At 43.8% G+C, this 25,932-nt stretch overlaps 1 protein-coding gene across 1 annotated transcript in view; it reads left to right on the forward strand.

Moving 5' to 3' along the window:
- LOC311128499 (dymeclin-like) overlaps window positions 1-25,932 on the forward strand; it is a 157,094-nt gene that overhangs the window by 115,292 nt on the left and 15,870 nt on the right. Inside the window, exon 15 of the mRNA XM_084160676.1 lies at window positions 22,224-22,406. Coding sequence (XP_084016802.1) covers window positions 22,224-22,406 — 183 coding nt within the window. The remainder of the gene's footprint in view (window positions 1-22,223; window positions 22,407-25,932) is intronic.

Raw genomic sequence — 25,932 nt, forward strand, 5'->3', positions numbered from 1 at the left:
GCTTGGAAAATTCCAGAAAATGATGTCATGGCTTTAGAAGCTTCTGATAGGCTAATTGACATCATTTGAGTCAATTGGTGGTGTACCTGTGGATGTATTTCAAGGCCTACCTTCAAACTCAGTGCCTCTTTGCTTGACATCATGGGAAAATCAAAAGAAATCAGCCAAGACCTCAGTAAAGAAATTGTTGACCTCCACAAGTCTGGTTCATCCTTGGGAGCAATTTCCAAATGCCTGAAGGTACCGCGTTCATCTGTACAAACAATAGTACGCAAGTATAAACACCATGGGACCACGCAGCTATCATACCGCTCAGGAAGGAGACGCGTTCTGTCTCCTAGAGATGAACGTACTTTGGTGCGAAAAGTGCAAATCAATCCCAGAACAACAGCAAAGGACCTTGTGAAGATGCTGTAGGAAACAGGTACAAAATTATCTATATCCACAGTAAAATGAGTCCTATATCGACATAACCTCAAAGGCCGCTCAGCAAGGAAGAAGCCACTGCTCCAAAACCGCCATAAAAAAGCCAGACTACGGTTTGCAACTGCATATGGGGACAAAGATCTTACTTTTTGGAGAAATGTCCTCTGGTCTGATGAAACAAAAATAGAACTGTTTGGCAATAATGACCATCGTTATGTTTGGAGGAAAAAGGGGACAGCTTGCAAGCCGAAGAACACCATCCCAACTGTGAAGCACGGGGGTGGCAGCATGATGCTGTGGGGGTGCTTTGCTGCAGGAGGGACTGGTGCACTTCACAAAATAGATGGCATCATGAGGAAGGAAAATTATGTGGATATATTGAAGCAACATCTCAAGACATCAGTCAGGAAGTTAAAGCTTGGTCGCAAATGGGTCTTCCAAATGGACAATGACCCCAAGCATACTTCCAAAGTTGTGGCAAAATGGCTTAAGGACAACAAAGTCAAGGTATTGGAGTGGCCATCACAAAGCCCTGACCTCAATCCTATAGAAAAGTTGTGGGCAGAACTGAAAAAGCGTGTGCGAGCAAGGAGGCCTACAAACCTGACTCAGTTACACCAGCTCTGTCAGGAGGAATGGGCCAAAATTCACCCAACTTATTGTGGGAAGCTTGTGGAAGGCTACCCAAAACGTTTGACCCAAGTTGAACAATTTAAAGGCAATGCTACCAAATACTAATTGAGTTTATGTAAACTTCTGACCGACTGGGAATGTGATGAAAGAAATAAAAGCTTAAATAAATAATTCTCTCTACTATTATTCTGACATTTCACATTCTTAAAATAAAGTGGTGATCCTAACTGACTAAGACAAGGCATTTTAACTAGGTTTAAATGTCAGGAATTGTGAAAAACTGAGTTTAAATGTTTGGCTAAGGTGTATGTAAACTTCCGACTTCAACTGTACATATCTGGCAGTAATATTTGCAGTTTCTCCCTCTCCCAGAATAATTCCCAGCTTTATGTCATTAATAAATGCACAGAAGTTGGGAATTGATTGGGATATTTTCTTGAAAAAAATATTTTATTTGGGAGTATTTCTCTCTCTCTCTCTCTCTCTCTGTGTGTTTGTGGAGCTGGGTCTGGTTAGTGTCAGTGCTTTAGAGGGCTAGGCCCTGGCCCCTGGGGACAGGCTGAGGCACCGACCCAGGCCAAGGGCAGCTCCAGCCCCTCCCTCCTGTAAACCCCCTCAGCGGAGGTCATGTGTCTGTTTACTAATGAACATTTCAAAGTGAAGGCTGATAAGCACACACTGTCTCTTTCTCTCCCGCTATCCTCCCACCCCTGCCCATCCCCCTTCTTACTCCACCACTCAATCCCTCGCCTTGTCCGTTCAAGATGAGCTCCATTGAACATTAGGGCCTAGACTCAGTAGGAAAAAGCAGCACGAATGATTTTTTTGATGAAGGCTGATATATTCTGTTTTTGTTTTCCCTCTGAGGATAGTTGAAATAAATTTTTAACAAAAATGTGGTTTTGACTCATCTCTGTGAGGAGAGCAAAGCACCACACAGATGCACCCTACAGATACATCCTAAACCCTATAGATCCACCCTAAACCCTACAGATCCACTCTACAGATAACTTATTTAACATGGCATACCAGACCTCCATGTCTCTCTGTTTACATCTGTGGGCTCACTGCTTCTGCTCTGTTTAATTGTCTGTATGTATACTCACTGATGTAGCCTGGAGCACTATACCCTCTGTTGGCTAGTCCTGCTAGCTAGAATATTGCGTCATATATACTGAAGCTGTTGGGCTGACTGAATTTACAATGCACGGTGGATTGGCTGGGTCCCTACTGTGGAGGCGGAAATCATTTATTTGTTTGTTTTCAAACGCTACACTAGTACTTAAGAATACTACAGTACTATGATGACACACCACAATATGTACAGGTGACCCTGTTAGTGCGAGGAGATTAATTTCATCCCTCTCTCTCCTGCTGCTTCACCTCCACACCCCCTCATTCATTACATTACACTGTCATCCTGCTTATGGCAGGCAAACCTTCAGAGAGACTGCTGCAAAGACAGAGAGAGGATGAGTCAGAGGCTGCCCACCTGTCTTTCTGCCTGCCTGTCCGTCTGCCTGTTCTGTCTGTTCTGTCTTCCTGTTTCCCTCCCTTACTGTCTGCAGCCAGTATCCATCTTCTCCACAGGCAGCAGGAGGGCCGCCCCCGCTCTCGGGGCCTAATGGGGTCCATCAGCATGGAGGTGCCAGGCAGGGTAGGACAGGCTTAATTGCTGTCTTGTAGCTCAATACGTAGAGCATGGAGCTTGCAACACCAGAATTGTGGATTCGATTCCTGGGACCACCCATATGTAAAATGTATGTACACATGACTAAATCGCTAAATGGCATATATTATTATTATACAGGTATATTATGTACCGTGTCCTTTACACTGCTGGCTTAGATGGAGAGGGGGAGAGAGAGGCTGAGGCAGAGGTTACAGTCTGCAGGTGGAAGCAGCCAGTTAGTCACTAATCCACCAATGACCAGCCAGTCATGGGGGCTGGATTAGCACAAAGCTGTCCCTGCCAGGGCACTAGGCAGACCAGACCAGCCAACCTCCCAGTTCCAGCCAGCATTCCTATTGGCCCCTAACTAACTGTCAGGGCAGGCCAGACTCCCAACCCAAGCCAGCCTTTCCCATGGGCAGCAGCCCACTAGGCTGAGCAATCGCTAGGTTAGCTAACTGATGTTGCTGAAATAGTATATGCCACCCAAAGCAATTTACAGTACAGTAAACACTTACAGTACGTTGAGTACGGTACTCTAGCATATGTGGCCCCAGCAGGAATCAACGGCAAACTCTGGCATTGCTAGTGCCATGCTTCTACCAACTGAGCCACACAGGACCACAAAATGTCTTCCGACATGGGTGCCTGAGGAAAGTAAGGAAGGCACGAGGGGTGGATGGGAGTTTGGCTGGTAGTGTTGTACTTGTATAATGCACTATAGGGCCCCCTCTAACAGCATGGGTTTCAGCAAACCACAAGTGCTACTTATCTGACTTCTGAACTTGAGTCTCTTAACATGCTCTCTCACACTCTCCCACACACATGCATGCAGACGCACACACACTCACTTACCCCTAGACACACTCCTAGTCTCGAGCCTTTAATGAAGTCAAAGCCGAAATGTTAGCGGACATATGAAAGCTCCTGTAATTACATGGGCTGAGCCCTAATTGAGCCTCCATAATACTCAGAGTACTGAGACTACTGCTCTATACAGATCAGTTCAATTCAGTTAACGCCCTATATTCTGTTGGTCTGTCGCTAGATATCGTTGACCATTTTAAGATCTTTGGAGTTGGTCAGAAACGCATAGAGATTTGTGCTGTGTTTGTAAGTGCACTGTAGTTATTTCCGCTTCTCTCCCCAAGAGCACAGAAACAGTTCTAAGCTTTTATCTTTCATCTATTCTATACTGTGTTGCGTGAGAAAGGGTTGGTGGTTGGAGTAAGACTTGCAGACCTAGACACTTTCTGCAGAAGGCCCTCCTCTCCTTGTGTGGAAGCCAGGTTGTGATTAAGTGAGGGGCTTCGATAAAACTGCTGACCCTCCCTGTCTGCTGAAACTGCGCCTCTCTCTATCTCTGTCTCTCTCCCCCTCTCCTCATCCTCCTCCACTGTAGCTGATTACTTCCTTTGCAGACAGGAAGTGTGTTTGTTTACCTTGGGAATAACAAGGTCTCTATTTCAGAAAGAGGGGGGAACATGCTGTAGACCCCCTTGCCGTCCACACACACACGCACCACCCCGTCCCCCTCCCCTTTAATCTGGTCCAGTTCATATGGCCATAACAGTAAGGGAGACGGGGTGGATGGCCCTGGACAGAGTGTTGTAATTGTGATTATGAAATGCCTCCCTCTATTTGCCATAATGCAGGTCAGAGAATTACCCATTAGAGCCTCCCAAAAGACTGTTGTTGTTTCAGCGCCAGCCTGCCAGCTCTATTCTGTCTGTGTGTTTCTCTCGCTTTCTCTCTCCCTCTCTCTCTCTCTCTCTGCCTTTATTCCCTCTCTCTCTCCCTCCCTCCCTGGGGCTGTGATGCAGCGTTGGTTGCTGCTGTTGTTTTTAGTGTTTCGCTGCGGTAGGTGGTTCTGACTGGTTTGGAATTTGCATACTCCCCTACAAAACCTCCCGAGTGGAGCCGAACATACATACATACATACATACAAGCACGCACAGACACACACACAAAGTACCTCCCGAGTGGAGCGGGACGGCCGATACATTAAGCTGCTTGTTTATTCATGCCAGCTCTCCTGCTTTAGGAGAAAATCCTGCAGATTTTCATGTCTCTTCACTAAGCCTGCAGCCTCATAGAGAGCATTGTTAGGAGCAGAACACACACGCAGTAGAACACACACACACACTCACACAATGGAATAGTCACCACCAGTGATAATTCAACACATTCAAATACAATGATTTCAGATATGTTTTTAAATGTTCTGAACGCTTCGTCTGAATTACTTGGGAAAGTATTTCTCCTTCGTATGACAGTAAATAGTGCACATAGCTGTATCAATAGGAATTCACCGTACTAACAGACAGTACTTCTACTTGGTCATTTTGTTCGTCCTTTTGTGGTCTGTCTGGTCTCTTAACCTCCTCCTCAGACACACCGATCCGTCTGCCTTGACAAAGGCTATGTTGTGTTGCTACTCAACTCCCACTCAGATAGCAGATATGACCTGACACACACACAGAGAGATATGCTTTCTCCTGGCCGTCACACCTCACCACCGACCCATTAACCTCTAACCTATTCAATATAGCCAGGCCCGGAGGCTCTCTGTAACCACGGTAACCAGCGCATTCCCCTGGTGACATATCAGAAGGCAGGCTGTATTGATGTTGTGTTGGTATTAATAACTGATGATCAGCCCTGCTCTGTAAATGAGTAGGTAGTGGCAGACATAGAACACACACACACAGAACAAATATACACACACACACAGCAGGACGTAGACGCTCAGACAGAACAGACAGTCCCCGAGGCCTCCCCTGACCCTGTGTCAAATGCTGAGTGCTAAAAACCAGTCTTGACACACACACACACGCTCAGCCCTACCCTCCAGGTCTAAGGATCAGCAGTAGACAGATTTACAATTATCTCTTGAGTGTATACTGTCTCTCTCAACTACTACAACACACACACACTGTCTGCGGTTATGCAAATAGCCAAACAAGTCAGTCAAGATAGGATCATTGTGAGTACTGACCACGTTTCACCTCTACACAAACACCTGAAGCCACTCTTCCCATCTACATCCTCAACGTCTGCAATAGGGATAGAATGAACACATCTCATATACAGTGAGGGGAAACAAGTATTTGATCCCCTGCTGATTTTGTACGTTCGCCCACTGACAAAGAAATGATCAGTCTATAATTTTAATGGTAGGTTTATTTGAACAGTGAGAGAATGAATAACAACAACAAAATCCAGAAAAACGCATGTCAAAAATTTTATAAATTCATTTGCATTTTAATGAGGGAAATAAGTATTTGACCCCCTCTCAATCAGAAAGATTTCTGGCTCCCAGGTGTCTTTTATACAGGTAATGAGCTGAGATTAGGAGCACACTCTTAAAGGGAGTGCTCCTAATCTCAGCTTGTTACCTGTATAAAAGACACCTGTCCACAGAAGCAATCAATCAATCAGATTCCAAACTCGCCAAGACCAAAGAGCTCTCCAAGGATGTCAGGGACAAGATTGTAGACCTACACAAGGCTAGAATGGGTTACAAGACCATCGCCAAGCAGCTTGGTGAGAAGGTGACAACAGTTGGTGCGATTATTCGCAAATGGAAGAAACACAAAAGAACTGTCAATCGCCCTCGGCCTGGGGCTCCATGCAAGATCTCTCCTCATGGAGTTGCAATGATCATGAGAACGGTGAGGAATCAGCCCAGAACTACACGGGAGGATCTTGTCAATGATCTCAAGGCAGCTGGGACCATAGTCACCAAGAAAACAATTGGTAACGCACTATGCCGTGAAGGACTGAAATCCTGCAGCGCCCGCAAGGTCCCCCTGCTCAAGAAAGCACATATACAGGGCTGTCTGAAGTTTGCCAATGAACATCTGAATGATTCAGAGGAGAACTGGGTGAAAGTGTTGTGGTCAGATGAGACCAAAATCGAGCTCTTTGCCATCAACTCAACTTGCCGTGTTTGGAGGAGGAGGAATGCTGCCTATGACCCCAAGAACACCATCCCCACCGTCAAACATGGAGGTGGAAACATTATGCTTTGGGGGTGTTTTTCTGCTAAGGGGACAGGACAACTTCACTGCATCAAAGGGATGATGGACGGGGCCATGTACCGTCAAATCTTTGGTGAGAACCTCCTTCCCTCAGCCAGGGCATTGAAAATGGGTCGTGGATGGGTATTCCAGCATGACAATGACCCAAAACACACGGCCAAGGCAACAAAGGAGTGGCTCAAGAAGAAGCACATTAAGGTCCTGGAGTGGCCTAGCCAGTCTCCAGACCTTAATCCCATAGAAAATCTGTGGAGGGAGCTGAAGGTTCGAGTTGCCAAACGTCAGCCTCGAAACCTTAATGACTTGGAAAGATCTGCAAAGACGAGTGGAACAAAATCCCTCCTGAGATGCCAACAAGGGTTTTGCCACCAAGTACTAAGTCATGTTTTGCAGAGGGGTCAAATACTTATATCCCTCATTAAAATGCAAATCAATTTATAACATTTTTTACATGCATTTTTCTGGATTTTGTTGTTGTTATTCTGTCTCTCACTGTTCAAATAAACCTACCACTAAAATTATAGACTGATCATGTCTTTGTCAGTGGGCAAATGTACAAAATCAGCAGGGGATCAAATAGTTTTTTCCCTCACTGTAGATATAGATATCTGTAAAATAAATAGTATGCTTCCCTCCTACACTGAGTGTACAAAACATTAAGAACACCTTCGTAATATTGAGTTGCACCTCCACTTTTGCCCTCAGAACAGCCTTAGTTCATCGGGGCATGGACTCTACAAGGTGTCAAAAGCGTTCCACATGCTAGCCCATGTTGACTCCAATGCTTCCCACAGTTGTGTCAAGTTGGCCGGATGTCCTTTGGGTGGTGGACCATTCTTGATACACATAGGAAACTGTTGAGCGTGAAAAACCCTGCAGCGTTGCAATTCTTGGCACACATACACAATCCATGTCTCAATTGTTTCAAGGCTTACAAAATCCTTCTGTAACCGGTCTCCTCCCTTTCATCTACAGTGAAAGGGAGGAGTGAAGTGGATTTAAGAAGTGACATCAATAAGGGATCATAGCTTTCAACTGGATTCACCTGGTCAGTCTATGTCATGGATAGAGCTGAATGTTTTGTACACTCAGTGTATGTTGCTATTTCTGTATTAGAGGGGAGAAGAGAGGAGAGGGAAATGTGGCTAGACAGAGGAGTATAGGAGTGGGGAGGAAGAGGGGAATGTGGCTAGACAGAGGAGTATAGGAGTGGGGAGGAAGAAGGGAATGTGGCTAGACAGAGGAGTATAGGAGTGGGGAGGAAGAGGGGAATGTGGCAGGTGGTATGGGTGTCTGGATTTAAAAAAGCCTCTGCTTCATTACATATGGGGAGAGACTGGGGCACCTCTCATTTAATCAGCTTAGCATGTCTAACACACACACACAGACGTCGAGCTTACACACACACACACACACACACACACACGTCTAGCTTACACACAAACACACACACTTAGAAGCACACACACACAGACGTCTAGCTTGCACATTTGCATCTGACCTGGATTCCCTGGTGTGCAGTGGGCTAATCTCATTACAGACAGAACTCTGCCGCAGGGGGAGAGAGAGCTGTAAGAGTGGGAAATGCAAGCTGCCACCACCAACGCTTCCTGCTACTCTCCTCTTTACTCTTTCTCCATTCCCTTCCTCTTCTATCTTCTTCTGTCTTCTTCCCTCTTTTGTTTCCTATCCTCTCTTCTGTTCTTCTCCCCTCCTCTCTCCTCATCCTTTCCTGTCCTCCTCTTCTTCAGCTAGACTAATTATAACCTAAAACTCTTGAGTCCATGCCTGGCGGGCCACCACCTCCCCTCCCTATGAGCCCTGGTGAAAAGTAGTGCACTATACAGGGAATAGGATGCCATTTGGGAGGCAGACGGTACCTCTGCTCCTAGACACACCATCAATCCTTATTAGTCAGTCAGACAGACAGACACTGCACAGTGAGGCTCTGCTCTGTGAGGCTGGTAATGTCTGGTCTGGCTGCCTCTGCTGTCTCAAGGTCACAGTCACACACACATTTACATTTACATTTTAGTCATTTAGCAGACGCTCTTATCCAGAGCGATTTACAGGAGCAATTAGGGTTAAGTGCCTTGCTTAAGGGCACATCGACAGATTTTTCACCTAGTCGGCTCAGGGATTAGAACCAGCGACCTTTCGGTTACTGGCACAACGCTCTTACCCGCTAAGCTACCTGCCTCTTCCCACATCTATTACCTATCCTCCTCCCCTCTCTCCTCCTTAATACTCTATTGCCATTTCCTCTCACATTACTACCTATGCTCCTCTCATCCTTTCTCTTCTCTGTTCTCTACTATAGTGATGATGGGTTGAAACTTGTGAAAGGTACAGTGCCTTCAGAAAGTATTCATACTCCTTGACTCATTCCACATTTTGTTGTATTACAGCCTGAATTCAAAATGGATTAAATGTTTTTCTCAACCATCTACATACAATACCCCGTAATGACAAAGTGAAAACATGTTTTTAGAAATGTTTGAAAATGTGTTGAAAATGAAATACAGAAATCTAATTTACATAAGTATTCACACCACTGAGTAAGTACTTTGTAGAAGCACCTTTGGCAGCGATTACAGCTGTGAGTCTTTCTGGGTAAGTCTCTAAGAGCTTTCCACATCTGGATTGTACAATATTTGCCCATTTATTATTTTCTACATGCTTCAAGCTCTGTCAAGTTGGTTGTTGATCATTGCTAGACAACCATTTTCAGGTCTTGCCATAGATTTTCAAACAGATTTAAGTCAAAACTGTAACTCGGCCACTCAGGAACATTCACTGTCTTTTTGGTAAGCAACTCCAGTGTAGATTTGGCCTTGTGTTTTAGGTTATTGTCCTTCTGAAAGTTGAATTCATCTCCCAGTGTCTGGTGGAAAGCAGACTGAACCAGGTTTTCCTCTAGGATTTTGCCTGTGCTTAGCTCCATTCCATTTATTTTTTATCCTGAAAAACTCCCCAGTCAATGTTGTTGATCCATCCTCAGTTGTATCCTATCATTAAAGTCACCATTGATTTCCTTCCTGTCCGGAAACTGAGTTAGGAAGGACGCCTGTATCTTTGTAGTGACTGGGTGTATTGATACACCATCCAAAGTGTAATTAATAACTTCACCATGCTCAAAGGGATATTCAATGTCTGCTTTTTTATTTTTACCCATCTACCAATAAGTGCCCTTCTTTGCGAGGCATTGGAAAACCTCCCTGGTCTCTGTGGTTGAATCTGTATTTGAAATTCACTGCTCGACTGAGGGACCTTACAGGTAATTGTATGTGTGGGGTACAGAGATGAGGTAGTCATTAAAAGATCATGTTAAACACTATTACTACACATGCAACTTATTATGTGACTTGTTAAGCACATTTTTACTCCTGAACTTGTTTAGGCTTGCCATAGCAAAGGGGTTGAATACTTATTGACTCAAGACATTTCAGCTATTTATTTTTAATTAATTGTAAAAATGTCGAAAAACATCATTCCACTTTGGCATTATGGGATATTGTGTGTAGGCCAGTGACAACATATCCATTTATTCCATTGAAAATTTTGGCTGTAACACAACAACGTGGAAAAGTCAAGGGGTGTGAATACTTTCTTAAGGCACTGTTTGTGTCATTAGTGATGTGTGGTGGGTTAATATTCTCCTGCTTCCAGAGCCAATGACATCAGCCAGATTGCAGGAAGTGATTAAGGATGATTGGCTTCTCCTAATCGATAGCCAAGTGTAGTCTTGTCGTTGAACTTTCTCCATAACGTAGCAGACGGGAGATATAAAGCTGTCATTAGGTTTTACTGCAATGAGCAAAGCAAAGCCATCACCAGAGCGTTTTACTGGCTGGCATTTACTGACCGACCCTGCCACACTGCGCTGAGCTACACACACACACACACACACACACACACACACACACACACACACACACACACACACACACACACACTGTGTTTAAAAGAAAAAGTGTAATAATGCTAATAACCTTGCTAATATTTCTCCAGACGGGTTTCACGCCACGGGCAGATCAGGGCAGACTCTGAGGAAGTGGCCATGGAAACGGACCTGAGGAAATCTGGGAGCTTTGGGGGGTTGGGGTGGTGTGTGTGTGTGTGTGTGTTGGTCTGCATTGCTAAGCGGTCAGATTGCCACTGGGCTTATTTCATTAGTGTCTTTAAGCTACTTTGGACTTCTTGACTCCAGACTAGAGTTGTTCTTAGTTCAGGACTTGGGTTCCCTCTCAGCCTCTTGAGGTACAGCTTTATGATAGCAGGTTGGCTTTTAAAGGCACACTCCTATATTCATTTTTTCAGCCAAACGGCAGTCCCACCACTTGGTTTGCTAGAAACCTGAGGAAAGGCAGTGGGGCATAGAGGCGAGACATCACGATCCTTACAATAAAACCTTCCTCCAAATTCCACAAAATCAGTGCTAGTAGGAAGCACGCCATTAGGAAGCACGCCATTATCAAAAAGAGATTATTATTATTATTATTCAATTGCATGTGTCATCCCATGCTAGTAGCTATCTCTCAAGACAAATGTTTTGTTTCTCTTCATGTTTTCTGATTTGTAGAAAGGATGGGAAAGTCACAAAGGATCTCTACACACACACAAACCAGGGCTACCGTTAGCCGGTAATTGCCGGCTTTTGGCCAATAAAATACATTTAAAAGCCAATAAATAAAATTGTCCGGGGCTGCGTATCATACATCCTGATTTTACGCTTCAGCACCATTTTCTCACTCCTTGCGCACTGCCTTATGTGCAATCGCCTGCTGCTGAAGAGAGGGAGAGAGGAGCCTTGGGATACGGTTGATTTGCGAAGATGGAGGCCTGAAGTAAAATGAAAGTTAGAGTATGCCTATAGTGAAAAGCCTTCGAGGGGAATGTCCTCCATATTGGACAAGTTTTAATATTGTAGTGGACAAAGATGAGAAGAACATTGGTGCGCGGCCTACTGTGCAACTTGCTATACATGTAGGATGCCATTTCTTTTCTCGTATTTATAATCATTTGATTTAGCATTTTGTTACTTTACAGCCTTATTCTAAAATGGAATAAATACTTTTTCCCCCTTATCAAGCTACACACAATACCCCATAATTACAAAGCAAAAACAGGTTTTTAGACATTTTTGCACATTTATAAAAGAATACATAAACAGAAATATTACATTCACATAACTATTCAGACCCTTTACTCAGTACTTTGTTGAAGCACCTTTGGCAGCGATTACACCCTCGAGTCTTCTTGGGTATGACGCTACAAGCTTGGCACACCTGTATTTGGGGAGTTTCTCCCATTCTGCTCTGTAGATCCTCTCAAGCTCTGTCAGGTTGGATGGGGAGCATCGCTGCACAGCTATTTTCAGGTCTCTCCAGAGATGTTCAATCGGGTTCAAGTCCGGGATCTCGCTGGGCCACTCAAGGACATTCAGAGACTTGTCTCGAAGCCACTCTTGCGTTGTCTTGGGTGTGTGCTTAGGGTAGTTGTCCTGTTGGAAGGTGTACCTTCATGCCAGTCTGAGGTCCTGAGCGCTCTGGAGTAAATTTACATCAAGGAGCTCTCTCTACTTTGCTCCGTTCATCTTTCCCTCGATCCTGACTAGTCTCCCAGTCCCTGCCACTGAAATACATCCCCACAGCATGATGCTGCCACCACCGTGCTTCACCGTAGGGATGGTGCCAGGTTTCCTCCAGACGTGACGCTTGGCATTCAGGCCAAAGAGTTCAATCTTGGTTTCCTTTAGGTGCCTTTTGGCAAACTCCAAGCGGGCTGTCGTGCTGCTTTTTACTGAGGAAACCTTCCGTCTGGCCACTCTACAATAAAGGCCTGATTGCTGGAGTGCTGCAGAGGTTGTCCTTCTGGAAGGTTCTCCCATCTCCACAGAGGAACTCTGGAGCTCTGTCAGAGTGACCATTGGGTTCTTGGTCACCTCCCTGGCCAAGGCCCTTCTCTCCCTATTGCTCAGTTTGCTCTCGGAAGAGTCTTGGTGGTTCCAAACTTCATCCATTTAAGAATGATGGAGGCAACTGTGTTCTTGGGGACCTTCAATGCTGCAGAAATGTTTTGGTACCCTTCCCCAAATCTGTGCCTCGATACAATCCTGTCTTGGAGCTCCACAAACAATTCCTTCGTCCTCCTGGCTTGGTTTTTGCTCTGACATGCACTGTCAACTGTGGGACCTTATATAGACAGGTTTTTGCCTTTCCAAATCATGTCCAATCAATTGAATTTACCACAGGTGGACTCTAATCAAGTTGTAGAAACATCTCAAGGATGATCAATGGAAACAGGATGCACCTGAGCTCAATTCCAAGTCTCATAGCAAATGGCCTCAGTACTTATGTAAATAAGGTGTTTCTGTTTTCATTGTTTTTGCTTTGTCATTATGGGTATTGTGTGTAGATTGATGAGGAAAATGTTTTATTTAATCCATTTTAGAATAAGGCTGTAACGTAACAAAATGTGGAAAAAGTCAAGGGGTCTGAATACTTTACGAATGCACTGTACATCTGTGTATCTGACTATAAAGAAATGCATGTCGGTGTCGTAGCAAGCCTATAGGCCTATGCATGCAATTTAGTGCTAAAATCTCTGACATCTGAACCGTGAGGTGGACAATTATTGTTTTAGGAAATTAAAAACCAATAAAACAATAGGCTATAAAGTTTTGCATATGCTACACATCGAAACACAAGGAATAGTGTTTTTGTAATTTGTTATAGGCTGTTTTTAAGGACATGTAAATGTGGCTAATTTGGCCAATATCCCTCATGTTTTGATGGGCTAGCTGCTTGGGAGGACGCCCTAATGGGATACTCACCCAATGCATATGGATGACCAGTAAATTTCTCAGATGTCTGATAAATTCAAATCTTCCCAGAAATGTTCCTAACTGAAACCCTGATAGAGAGACACACACACACACTTTCTCTTCTGAACCTAGCCAGGGGAACAAATGTATACACTCCCTCCCCAGGGCCGAATTAATGCAGGGGCTTACCGGGGCCGAGGCCCCTGTGCCCAGGCCCGTGGGGGCCCAACAGGTAGCTAAAAATAATAATAATACATGTAATACAGTATATATTATACAGTATATAATGCATATGTAGGATATATTTTTTACACATTTTTACTGCAACCACCAACCTCAGGAGCCCGTTCTCATTGAGTATAGACAGCCTGCTGCTGCCGCTCTGCTAATCATCAGATTGGGGGAGTAGAGGAGGTAAGTGGGTAACTGGGGGCCCTGCCTTGAATGGGTAACTGATTAATAAAAAATAAACCGCATAATAGGTAAATGTATCTGTCAGGGCCCAAGGTCATAAGGGGCATGAGGCAAAAAAAATAAGAACATTATTTTGTACATTTTTATTATTATTTTATCCAACTACAGGAACCCGCTCTCAATGTTCAAAATACACCAGAGAGCATAATTTAGCCACATATTGAAAAAATTACTGTGGATAAAATGTTATCACAAGCCATACAGGTAACTGCCAAAATAAAGGAAACGCAAACATAAGTGTCTTAAAAGGGTGTTAGGCCACCATGAGCTGCCAGAACAGCTTCAATGCTCCTTGGCATAGATTCTACAAGTGGACCTAAACCATTCAAGGAAAATGCACCCCACACACCATAACATAAACGTTATATCCCTCATTTACTCAAGTGTTTCCTTTAGTTTGGCAGTTACCGGTTGTCAGGAAGGCCGCAATTTGGACAGCATGTGCACCAAATATACAGCTTGTTCCGTTGTGGCCATAGACATATCATCCATAGAAGGGATTTGGAACCTCGGCTCTTACCCTGGCAATTTGAGTGTTAAACTCATGGGTACGCTAGCAATGGCTGCCAGTCCTGACTTGAATGGGAACTGTCATCTATGGATTATATTTCTATGGTTGGTTGCGGCTGTATGTTTGCCTTTTGCAATTTTCAAAATACAATTGCGGTAAAAACGTACAGTTTGGGAAAGCAAATGCCTCCGTCTGTAGAAACAATATTTAAAAAATCTCTCAAAAACTCCAATCTTTTTGCGAACAGCAGCACTGTTTTTCTCAATTAAAAAAACAAAGCCCCTGGGCCTATGATTTCTTAATCCGGCCTTGTCCCTCCCTGTGTCCTACATGGCAGATGGTTGTGTGAATAAACGTTTTACTGACTCTGACTTCGTCCCAAATGGCACCCTGTTCCCTGTATAGTGCACTCCTTTTGACCAAGGCCCAGAGGGCTCTGGTCTAAAGTAGTGCACTATGTAGGGAATAGAGTGCCATTTGGGACGCAGCCTGGCTCTTTTCAACAGTTATCAGACAAACAGTTCCTTTCACACACCATGTTTGTTTGAACACAAAAATAATTTTTGATTCGAGCAACTCACACACACACACCCCGTTTGATTCCATATCTGTGTTCCGTTCGCGCATCATGTGCATGTTTCTATGACAACATCATATCGCTACCTTTTTTTATCTTGAGTATTTGTGTGTTTTATATACACACACACTCCCTCACACACAAGCTGCCTCTTTCACACACACTCACGCACCAATACTCATACTCTTGCACATACAATCCTTTTGATGCAGGTTTTGCAGTAGGTTGAATGTCGCTCCTACCCGCTCTCCTAGAGATTCTTCACATCTCTGAACTGGACCTCTGACTCTGAGAACCTCTGCAGTACTGATCAGCTGGACTGATATCTATTCTCTCCCATGTCATTTCATAAACACAAACTACTGTAATGTAATACACCAGACAGCCAAGCCAGTGGCTATCTGAGTAGCAGCTATCTACAAACCAGCGCTGCACTATCAGATGTAGATGAAGAGCACAGTATGTCCTCTCCATCTCTGCTGTCCTTCCTTACCCTAAAGATGATATCTAGCTATAGCTACGCTGCATGTGATTATTCAGACCGGCTTTCTCCCAGGCCTTCTCTTTTCTCCTGGGCTGTAACAGGCATGGCTTTCTGTCTCTGTAATGTACTGGAGATCCAACTGTTCAGAAGACAAGTATCACATGGCAGTGCAGAGGACCCCACGGCCCTACAGCCAGGAGATGCCATCACTCAGATAAACCTACTATCCATCTTTCTATTCAGTGTGCACCTCATCTATCTATGGCCTATTTATTGCCTTACCTCCATAACTTGCTACATTTGAACACACTGTATATATATTTTCTGTTGTATTTTTGACTTTATGTTTTGTTTTACCCCATATGTAACTCTGTGTTTTTGTTCTTATCGCACTGCTTTGCTTTATCTTGGCCAGGTCGCAGTTGTAAATGAGAACTTGTTCTCAACTGGCTTACCTGGTTAAATAAAGGTGAAATAAATTTTGTTTAAAAAAATCTATCCTTTGTGTCCTCAGAATTGACCTTTGTCTCTCTCTCCCTCTCTGTCTCTCTCTCTCTCTGTCTGTCTCTCTCTCTCTCCCACCCTTCTACTCCTATTTGTGCTCTGCGGTCCTTCAGTCAGTGGCTCCCCGTTGCGTCTCTCTGACTCAATTTTCAGCCAGTGACTCTCGGCTGGTGGGCTGGCTCCGTCTTGGCCTCTCAGAAGCCATTAGTGCTGAGGTCTAAATTGGTCTGATGCACGCAGGGGGATCCAGCTCTCCTGCTGCTGCAGACAGACATGATTGGCTGCGTCCCAAATGGCACCCTATTCCCTACTTAATGCACTACTTCTGACTAGAGCCCTATGTGGGCCCTTTTCGAAAGTAGTTCACTATAAAGGGAATAGGGTGCCATTTGGGACGCTGCCCTACTCTTTCCTCCCTCTCAGCCATGGGAATATAGCATAAGCACTGCTAGACGGCAGGGATGGCGGGACTGGGGAGAATGGAACTGTTGATGTCAAAGGTGAAATGGCAAGTAGACAAGCATCAGGCTGGCAGCACCATGTGAATGCTGATACCATGCGTCTCTCTCTCTGCTCTGTCTCTCTCTCCCCTTCTCTCGCGCCCTCTGAAGGGAGTGATGTCTTCTCTCCCTCACTATGAGGAAATTGGTTCGGACATGAGTTGACCTGTGAGTCATAAGGGCAGTGTGAGTCCCTATGCAGTTGGAGCTGTAGTGTTTTGTTGCTGCTAGTACCCAGCTGACCCCCTGGAGACCCATGTTGTTTGGAGCTATAGAGTGGTAGACCCATAAATACCATATGTTCTATTTTATTTTGTGGGTGCACAGATGTTTATGGAGGGCAACATTGCTCCAAGGGTTCCTTGATGTACCTCACTACCACTAGGGCTGTTACGGTGACCGTATGGTAATCATGGAATTAGACTTCTCCAAGCTCTGATGCTGCTGATGGTCATTAGTAGCCTACCAAACTTGCTAATTGCCTGGTACTCAGCACTCTATTGTCCCTCTAATCACTCTGACATCAATGCAAATTTATTCTGAAATCTAATCGAACACTACATGAGAGCCCATGAGCTCATGTTGCGCAACATTTCTATAGGCTATGCAATTGCGTGAGAAAACAGAGTGATGGCCTCTATTAAAAAGAGGAGGATCCGATCAGCTTTCTATAGGCTAGGAGAGAGGTTCTACTATATTTATTGATCAACTTTCCTAATATTAAGCACATTGCTTCTCTTTACAACAGGATAGCATGAAAATTAACCACGGGAATAGCATCCTCCATTCGCAAAGTGCATAGATGACATGTATTTTTTCCCCCTACCCCTGTTTCAAGACAGGTGCATGATAAAGGTCCATTCTAAATCAAACAAATTTCACACAAATATTATTTAATATATGTGAAGACGAGATTAAATCAAGAATAGTCTGATGGGTGACAATATTTGCCTATCACTTGTGAATGATATATTTGCTGCCGGGAAATTCGAGGCATTATCAAGTGCTTGTCAAATTGTGAATGAGAGACTGATGAAGTGTGTACAGCCTGTGCAAAGAATAAAGCAGCGCTAATGCCTTTCATGCAACTTTTTTCAAATCATCATTAGTCGCATCATGCAGCCTCAGAATGTATTTAAAATCAAAACATATACAGCCTCCCGAGTGGCGCAGCGGTCTAAGCACTGCATCGCAGTGTTGCGGCATCACTACAGCCTGGGGTTCGATCCCAGGCTGTGTCATTACCGGCCGTGACCGGGAGTCCCATTGGGCGGCGCACAATTGGCCCATCGTCGTCCGGGTTAGGGGAGGGTTTGGCCGGGAATTGCTTTACTTGGCTCATCGCGCTCTAGCGACTCCTTGTGGAGGGCCGGGCACCTGCAGGCTGACTTCAGTTTGTCAGTTGAACGGTGTTTCCTGCGACACAATTGGAGAGAAAATGGGGGTAGAAATTACAACAAAACAATAAATCAAAAAATCTAAACATATAGCCCAATGTTTGTATCACAACTAAAGTGGCCAAATAACGAATTAAAATTTAGCACATTAATCCGCTTTACAACGGGTGTAGAGCCTAACTGGCATACATATGCAGCGCGTGAGTTTCAAGTTTGGGGAAGATCATTTTCACCATAAAAATGCACCTTTACAGTTGTGGTCAAAAGTTTTGAGAATGACACAAGTATTGGTCTTCACAAAGTTCGCTGCTTCAGTGTTATGAGATATTTTTGTCAGATGTTACTATGGTATACTGAAGTATAATTACAAGCATTCCATACGTGTCAAGGGCTTTTATTGACAATTACATTACGTTTATGCAAAGAGTCAATATTTGCAGTGTTGACCCTTCTTTTTGAAGACCTCTGCAATCCGCCCTGGCATGCTGTCAATTAACTTCTGGGCCACATCCTGACTGATGGCAGCCCATTCTTGCATAATCAATGCTTGGAGTTTGGCAGAATTTGTGGGTTTTTGTTTGTCCACCCGCCTCTTGAGGATTGACCACAAGTTCTCAATGGGATTAAGGTCTGGGGAGTTTCCTGGCCATGGACTCAAAATGTCGATGTTTTGTTCCCCGAGCCACTTAGTTATCACTTTTGCCTTATGGCAAGGTGCTCCATCATGCTGGAAAAGGCATTGGTCGTCACCAAACTGTTCTTGGATGGTTGGGAGAAGTTGCTCTTGGAGGATGTGTTGGTACCATTCTTTATTCATGGCTGTGTTCTTAGGCAAAATTGTGAGTGAGCCCACTCCCTTGGCTGAGACGCAACCCCACACATGAATGGTCTCAGGATGCTTTACTGTTGGCATGACACATTACTGATGGTAGCGCTCACCTTATCTTCTCCGGACAAGGTGTTTTCCGGATGCCCCAAACAATCGGAAAGGGGATTCATCAGAGAAAATGACTTTACCCCAGTCCTCAGCAGTCCAATCCCTGTACCTTTTGCCGAATATCAGTCTGTCCCTGATGTTTTTCCTGGAGAGAAGATGGCCTGGTGTCAAGAAGGGCAGCAAAGAAGCCACCTCCAAAAGTCTTCGCCTCACTGTGCGTGCAGATGCACTCACACCTGCCTGCTGCCATTCCTGAGCAAGCTCTGCACTGGTGGTGCCCCGATCCCGCAGCTGAATCAACTTTAGGAGACGGTCCTGGCGCTTGCTGGACTATCTTGGGCGCCCCGATGCCTTCTTCACAACAATTGAACCTCTCTCCTTGAAGTTCTTGATGATCCGATAAATGGTTGATTTAGGTGCAATCTTACTAGCAGCAATATCCTTGCCTGTGAAGCCCTTTTTGTGCAAAGCAATGATGATGGCACGTGTTTCCTTGCAGGTAACCATGGTTGACAGAGGAAAACCAATGATTTCAAGCACCACCCTCCTTTTAAAGCTTCCAGTCTGTTATTCTAACTCAATCAGCATGACAGAGTGATCTCCAGCCTTGTCTTCGTCAACACTCTAACCTGTGTTAACGAGAGAATCACTGACATGATGTCAGCTGGTCCTTTTGTGGCAGGGCTGAAATGCAGTGGAATTTTTTTGGGGGGGATTAAGTTCATTTTCATGGCAAAGAGGGACTTTGCAATTAATTGCAATTCATCTGATCACTCTTCATGACATTCTGGAGTATATGCAAATTGCCATCATCAAAACTGAGGCAGCAGACTTTGTGAAAATTAGTATTTGTGTCATTCTCAAAACTTTTGACCACGACTGTATAACAAAAGCATTACATGTTAATCACATTTCCAGTCACTTTTTAGAATGGTGTTTTCCTGCTAATGGAACATTTGCGCTTGTAGCCTACTGCCATGTGCGCATTGCTGCGCTTATAATGTGAAGAACCTTTTAAGCTAAAGGTTCTGATCTGTTGCGTCAGCCTCATTACTTCAAAAAAAAAGTTTTGATGCTAGTGGGTGTATTTAATTTGGGGTCTATCGCATCCCACAAGTGTCCCAGACTACGTTTGGAATATTTATTTCTCGCACAGAATAGAATGGGTCAACTTTTGTACTGTGGGGGATAATAGATTGACATAAGCTAGTGCTTTTGCTGTTCGTTAGGCCTACTCATCTTGTTGGCTGACCAAAAGTAAATGTGGACAGTTCTTCCAAGATCTTCAATATGCGCCTCGGAATTAGATAAGGACACAACGGCCACTGGCCGCAAAAGGCATGGATTGTTTTAGGGGTCATTATGGCCACACAAAGGGGATGCCACCGGGAAATTCGAGGCATCATTAGTCGCATCATGCAGCCTTAAAATGTATTAAAAATCAAAACATATAGCCCAACGTTTGTATCACCATTAAAGTTACAGAAATAACTCTAAATTAAGCATATGAGTACCTGTTTCTTTGTTAACCTCTCAACACAGAATAGCCGCATGTGCGCACTCCCCCAAATCGTTTGGAGAAAATATCCTTTCTATTTTATTCAGTTGTGTTCAGTTTTATTCTTCATACTATTAAATAATTCCATGGAATTTTAGAGAAAATCTTGTCTGCTAAATGAACTAGTGTAGCCCACAGCCATATGGCTTAGGCAGATCAGGACCTAACATAAGGACAACTCAGAGTATGCTATTCTGTTCTTCTGAAACAGACTACATTTTCTTCATATCATGTTTCTTTAGACCTGTCTAAAATTAATAATGTATTTATTGTGATGTTGTAGGCTATATTACATGGATTTATTATACTTTTTTAAATGTAGATGTTCCAAAGGTCTGCATCAGTGGCTTGTAGGCTATGCGTGGAAGCCGGGAGATGCTAAATGTGTTTATGTTAATAAATGGTCAATTACCGTGAGACCGGGTGTTATTTGCTTGACAGTCACCGGCTGACAAAATGTCATGACCGCCACAGCCCTAACCACCACAACCCCCATGTCTTTTTGTCTGGTGTATTGATGATTGTGAGTTGATAATTTATATGTTTCTATTCAGGCCAATGGCATGTTTAGATGAGTGACCATACTTGAGCTGTTAGAACATGATTTGATGCCTTTACAATAACCTGGGTTCCTTGAAATTCTGAGCAGAGTTAGCTAGAGATTGGTGGTTGTGCAAAGTGGGAGTGAACGATAACATGAGGTAATGGAGGGAGGCAGGGCTGTAATATAGCAACACGGGGGGACTCCACTCCCAGTCTGCGCTCTCTCTCTCTCTCTCTCTCTCTCTCTCTCTCTCTCTCTCTCTCTCTCTCTCTCTCTCTCTCTCTCTCTCTCTCTCTCTCTCTCTCTCTCTCTCTCTCTCTCTCTCTCTCTCTCTCAGGTATAATATGTTGCTGTTTTGCATAGCGTAGTGCTGTAGGCCTCCTGTAGCTCAGTTGGTAGAGCATGGCACTTGCAACGCCAGGGTTGTGGGTTCGATTCCCAAGGGGGCCAGTATGAAAAATGTATGCACTCACTTAACTGTAAGTCGCTCTGGATAAGAGCGTCTGCTAAATGACTAAAATGTAAATGGTTCCTGGCCTGAGACTCCAGACAGTCTGTATGGAGCTAGATAACATCTCAGCCACGCAGGCATCACAATGGGTATCCCTCAACATGACACAACCACCCTGCCGCCTGCCTACCCCTGTGTTCCCTGTCTACTGCCTCTACGGACATAGTGGTGCCCCCGGCTTCCTCTCTGGCTCCCTTGCTCCAGCCACTGCTAGGCTGCCCTGCTCTCTCACTCACTCACACACACTTAACCTTCCTTGCTCTCACACACCGTCACTTTCTATTTACGACCCAATGGAAACCATTGATTCTAGTAACAAACTTTTCCTTTTACTTCTAGTCGCCTTGTTCTTTTGGTTATGGAACCCCTATTTGCTTTAAACCAGATGCCCACTGTGTTGGCGTAAGAGTTGTGGACATTTAGCAAAATAGTTCACATTTACTGCAGTAAGACAAAGGTGAAACATCAGGGTAATTCTTTCATACAGTTTTCCCCCCAAAGTGAAATATCAGGTCATTAAATGTTTCACCTGAAAGTCGTGTCTTGCTCTTGTGTCTCTTATAAAATACATATGTTTCTCTCTTTATAGGCCCTGTATGTTAGTTTGTCCCCTCTCTCTTCTCTAGGCCCAGGACCTGAATGTGATTGAGGAGGTGATCAGGATGATGCTGGAGATCATCAACTCGTGTCTGTCTAACTCTCTACACCACAACCCTAACCTGGTCTACGCCCTGCTCTACAAGAGAGAGCTCTTCGAACAGTTCAGAACACACCCCTCCTTCCAGGACATCATGCAGAACCTCGACACAGTGAGTGAGAGAGAGAGAGGCATACGAACGAGTGCTCACATGCACATACAGACGGACACTGCTCAGACACACGCGCGCACCCCATTCCAATGAATTGAAATTGAATTGAAACATGAATCCAACAGGCAATTTGCAATTTATTAACAGGATTTAGAAAGCATAAGACTTCAGAATAGTTTTGTGAAAAAGCTTTGTAAGTTTTGGTCACTATTGAACTGTTAGAAGGAAGAAGAAACCAGCACAGTACAACTCAATTCAAGTTTCTGATTTGTATTGATGAATAAAATAAGTCCACTCTCTGTACCCTCATGGGGCTGATAGTAAAATATTAATTCAGAACATGATTATGTTGTCGAGAGCTACACTAGCTGTCATTCAGTCTTCCAACAAGTGTCTAGGGACAGTTAAGACAGATGGCAGCTTAATCTTCACTAGTCCTTTCCCTGTTACCCAGCCCTGCTGCCTCTAATGCTTGTATGTGCTGCAGCCTGTTTGAGAGGTCTGCCTGGGACTCTGGAGCAAGGCTGGTTTAGTTTCTGCTCCTTAAATTAACCCCATATGGGAAACCTTCAGACCCAATGAAGACATCAGTAGACATGCTGTTCTCAGACACAGATCGTGTCGGGAGTTGTAGTAGAAGACGGATTAGGGATGTAGTGATTCACCGATACGCATCGGTCCCCGGTTCAAATGTTGAAGATGTGAGTGCATCGGTCCGCGAGAGCCCAAACTGATCCAAATGAAGCATGCATCAGTAAGAGAACCTATTCAAACGTTCCGAATCGGTTCACTGTTTTTTACTCATCTTTTTTTCGGACTTATTCCGAAAATACTCTAATGTGTTGGGACTGAATTGATGCATCCTCTCCTTCAGCCTATTGAAGTTTTATGCATGTAACTGCGTATGACATTGTCAAATTCAACCCGTTGTAGAATGTTCTTTGCTTACCTGGCTGTTCTCGCAGTGCAATCACTGAGACAATGTAGTGTGCCGTGTCAAAAGTATGGAAACATGGACAGACCATAGGACAGTTCGTCCAAATCCACTAATCAAATCACAACCAATCGTTTCAAACTATGCCAATGTATCTAGATGCGTATCGAATCGTCATTGTAAAAGAGAGATACACATCCCTAGGGCGGATTCATATCCCTCGTCTCCTCTATCCATTCCCTCCTCTCTTTCCTTCCTCTCTGCTCTCTACCAGTGTGATCTTATAACCCAGAACCAAATGTTGATATTGATGTCGACATTAATTAGAATCTGTCATAAGAGACTACTACCAGTGTAACGAAAGCATGTAACGAAAGAGAAGAAACATTCCCTTTTTGAAAGTAGAACCCAATGTTTGTAATGTGAAATAAAATGACTGACTATTACTTGCTTTTTATAGGCCAAATCTCACCCAAACACTCTTCTTTTGAAAAGCAGCAGATTTATTCTCCAGAATCATTCAAGCTGCCTTGATCTTATAGCCCATGTTGCTAGGATACGTTTATCAGCTGTTTGTCTAACTTCAGACTACACCTGGGCAGTGTTGTGTAGGTGGTCTCGAGTCAAGACCAAGACGGTAGCAAATCGAGTACGAGTCAAGTACATGATTGTAATTTTGTCAGATCGGCACCATAATAAGAGCTCCAAATATACAGTAATTATTTGTCAATATTTCAGAACAAAATATGGATTCTTTAGCCATTCAGAATGGTGGAAAAATGTATTCTGTGGGCAAATAGAGAGCCACTCTTCAAATGATCACTAACCATGGTCTGTAAATAATGTTACAATTTCCCCCAGTCTCCCCTCAGCGAGTGCGCGACTCTCAAACAATTTCCCACAGTCTTCCCTTCTATGGGAGCAAGGAAATTCCGAAGCGCGTGACAAGGTTTGAGGATATGTTTCAACAAAAGTAAAGGACCATAATGTTACGAGTAAAGTAGAAAGCCCAGGTTTTAATAGGCTATAAGATATAATTGTTTCATGAAAGGAGTGTGGATCTCTGGCCTGGCAAAGTGATTTTATGTGCTGACTGAACAGGGGCTGATAATTGAGTTTTTAACTCCACTGGGGCCTCATTTATAAACCTTGCGTACGCACAAAATATGCCCCAAAACATGCGTGTGCCAATTTTCACGCAAAAGTTGGAATTTATAAAAACTGAACTTCACGTGAGAATGTGCTTATCCTCCCGCAATCTTTAAACCATGCGTACGCACAGTTTCTAGTGGTTGAAGTATTGCATTTCACGAATGCAAAAGTAGCTTAGTAGTAGCAAATGGGGAATATACACTGAGTGTACAAAACATTAGGATCAACTGCTCTTTCCATGACATAGACTGACCAGGTGAACGCTATGATCCCTTATTGATGTGACTAGTTAAATCCACTTCAATCAGTATAGATTAAGTGGAGGAGACAGGTTAAAAACAGATTTCTAAGCCTTGAGACAATTGAGACATGGATTGTGTGCCATTCAGAGGGTGAATGGTCAAGACAAAATATTTAAGTGCCTTTGAATGGGGTATGGTAGTAGGTGCCAGGCGCACCGGTTTGAGTGTGGCAAGAACTGCAACGCTGCTGGGTGTATCAAGAATGGTCCACCACCCAAAGGACATCCAGCCAAGTTGACACAACTGTGGGAAGCATTGGAGTCAACATGGGCCAGCATCCCTGTGGAACGCTTTCGACACCTTGTAGAGTCCATGCCCAGACGAATTGAGGCTGTTCTGAGGGCAAAAGAGAGTGCAACTCAATATTATATCAATATTAATTTTGTACACACAGTGCATGATGACACTCTTATTCATAACAAAAAAACAGGTAGCTAAATATAATAACAAAATGCAATAATTTGCTGTTAGTGAGAAGAGCAAAAATCTTGGCGTATTTATTTTCTTTGGATTCTAAAATAATTCGAAATAGGTATCTATTTCCTACTATTTATTTCATGTCTCTGATCATTGCAGAATCAATTCCTCACCTTTTCTGACTCTAGCTAGGTTTCCATCCAATTGGTGACAGATTTTTATGCGAATATTAAAAAATCTGCATTTTCCCACGAGAGATGTTTCCATCAAGTGGACTTGTTGCAGGTAAAAGGCTGTGCGTGATGACGTAGTGCAAATAAAAATACCTTTTGCGGTTAAATTCCCATTTACCGAATAAAAAATACATTTTGAACTCTACTGATGGTTTTCTCACCAAAAATGTTGCGTTACATAGCAAGTGTGCCCACTCTGGTATTGGCACGTGCACTCTAGCCAACAGCGCTATCTGCGTGCTGTTGGCTAGACGCACGTATATCCTACATGATGAGATTATTATTATTATTATTATGGACAAAAAAGCGAGATTATTTTTAGTTGTCAAACGGTAGCCAATCATCGATCATCATGTCACTAGAATAAGACCCTTGATATTTATTGGAAAGGAACATCAAGCTCATCACCTTGCACTTTCACCACCCTGTGAATTTCATCATAATTTATTTAATCTGAAGCCTAATAAACTGCATGGTTTCCCGAGTCG

This window comes from Coregonus lavaretus (assembly GCF_964263955.1).
Source record: "Coregonus lavaretus genome assembly, chromosome: 4".
NCBI lineage: Eukaryota > Metazoa > Chordata > Actinopteri > Salmoniformes > Salmonidae > Coregonus > Coregonus lavaretus.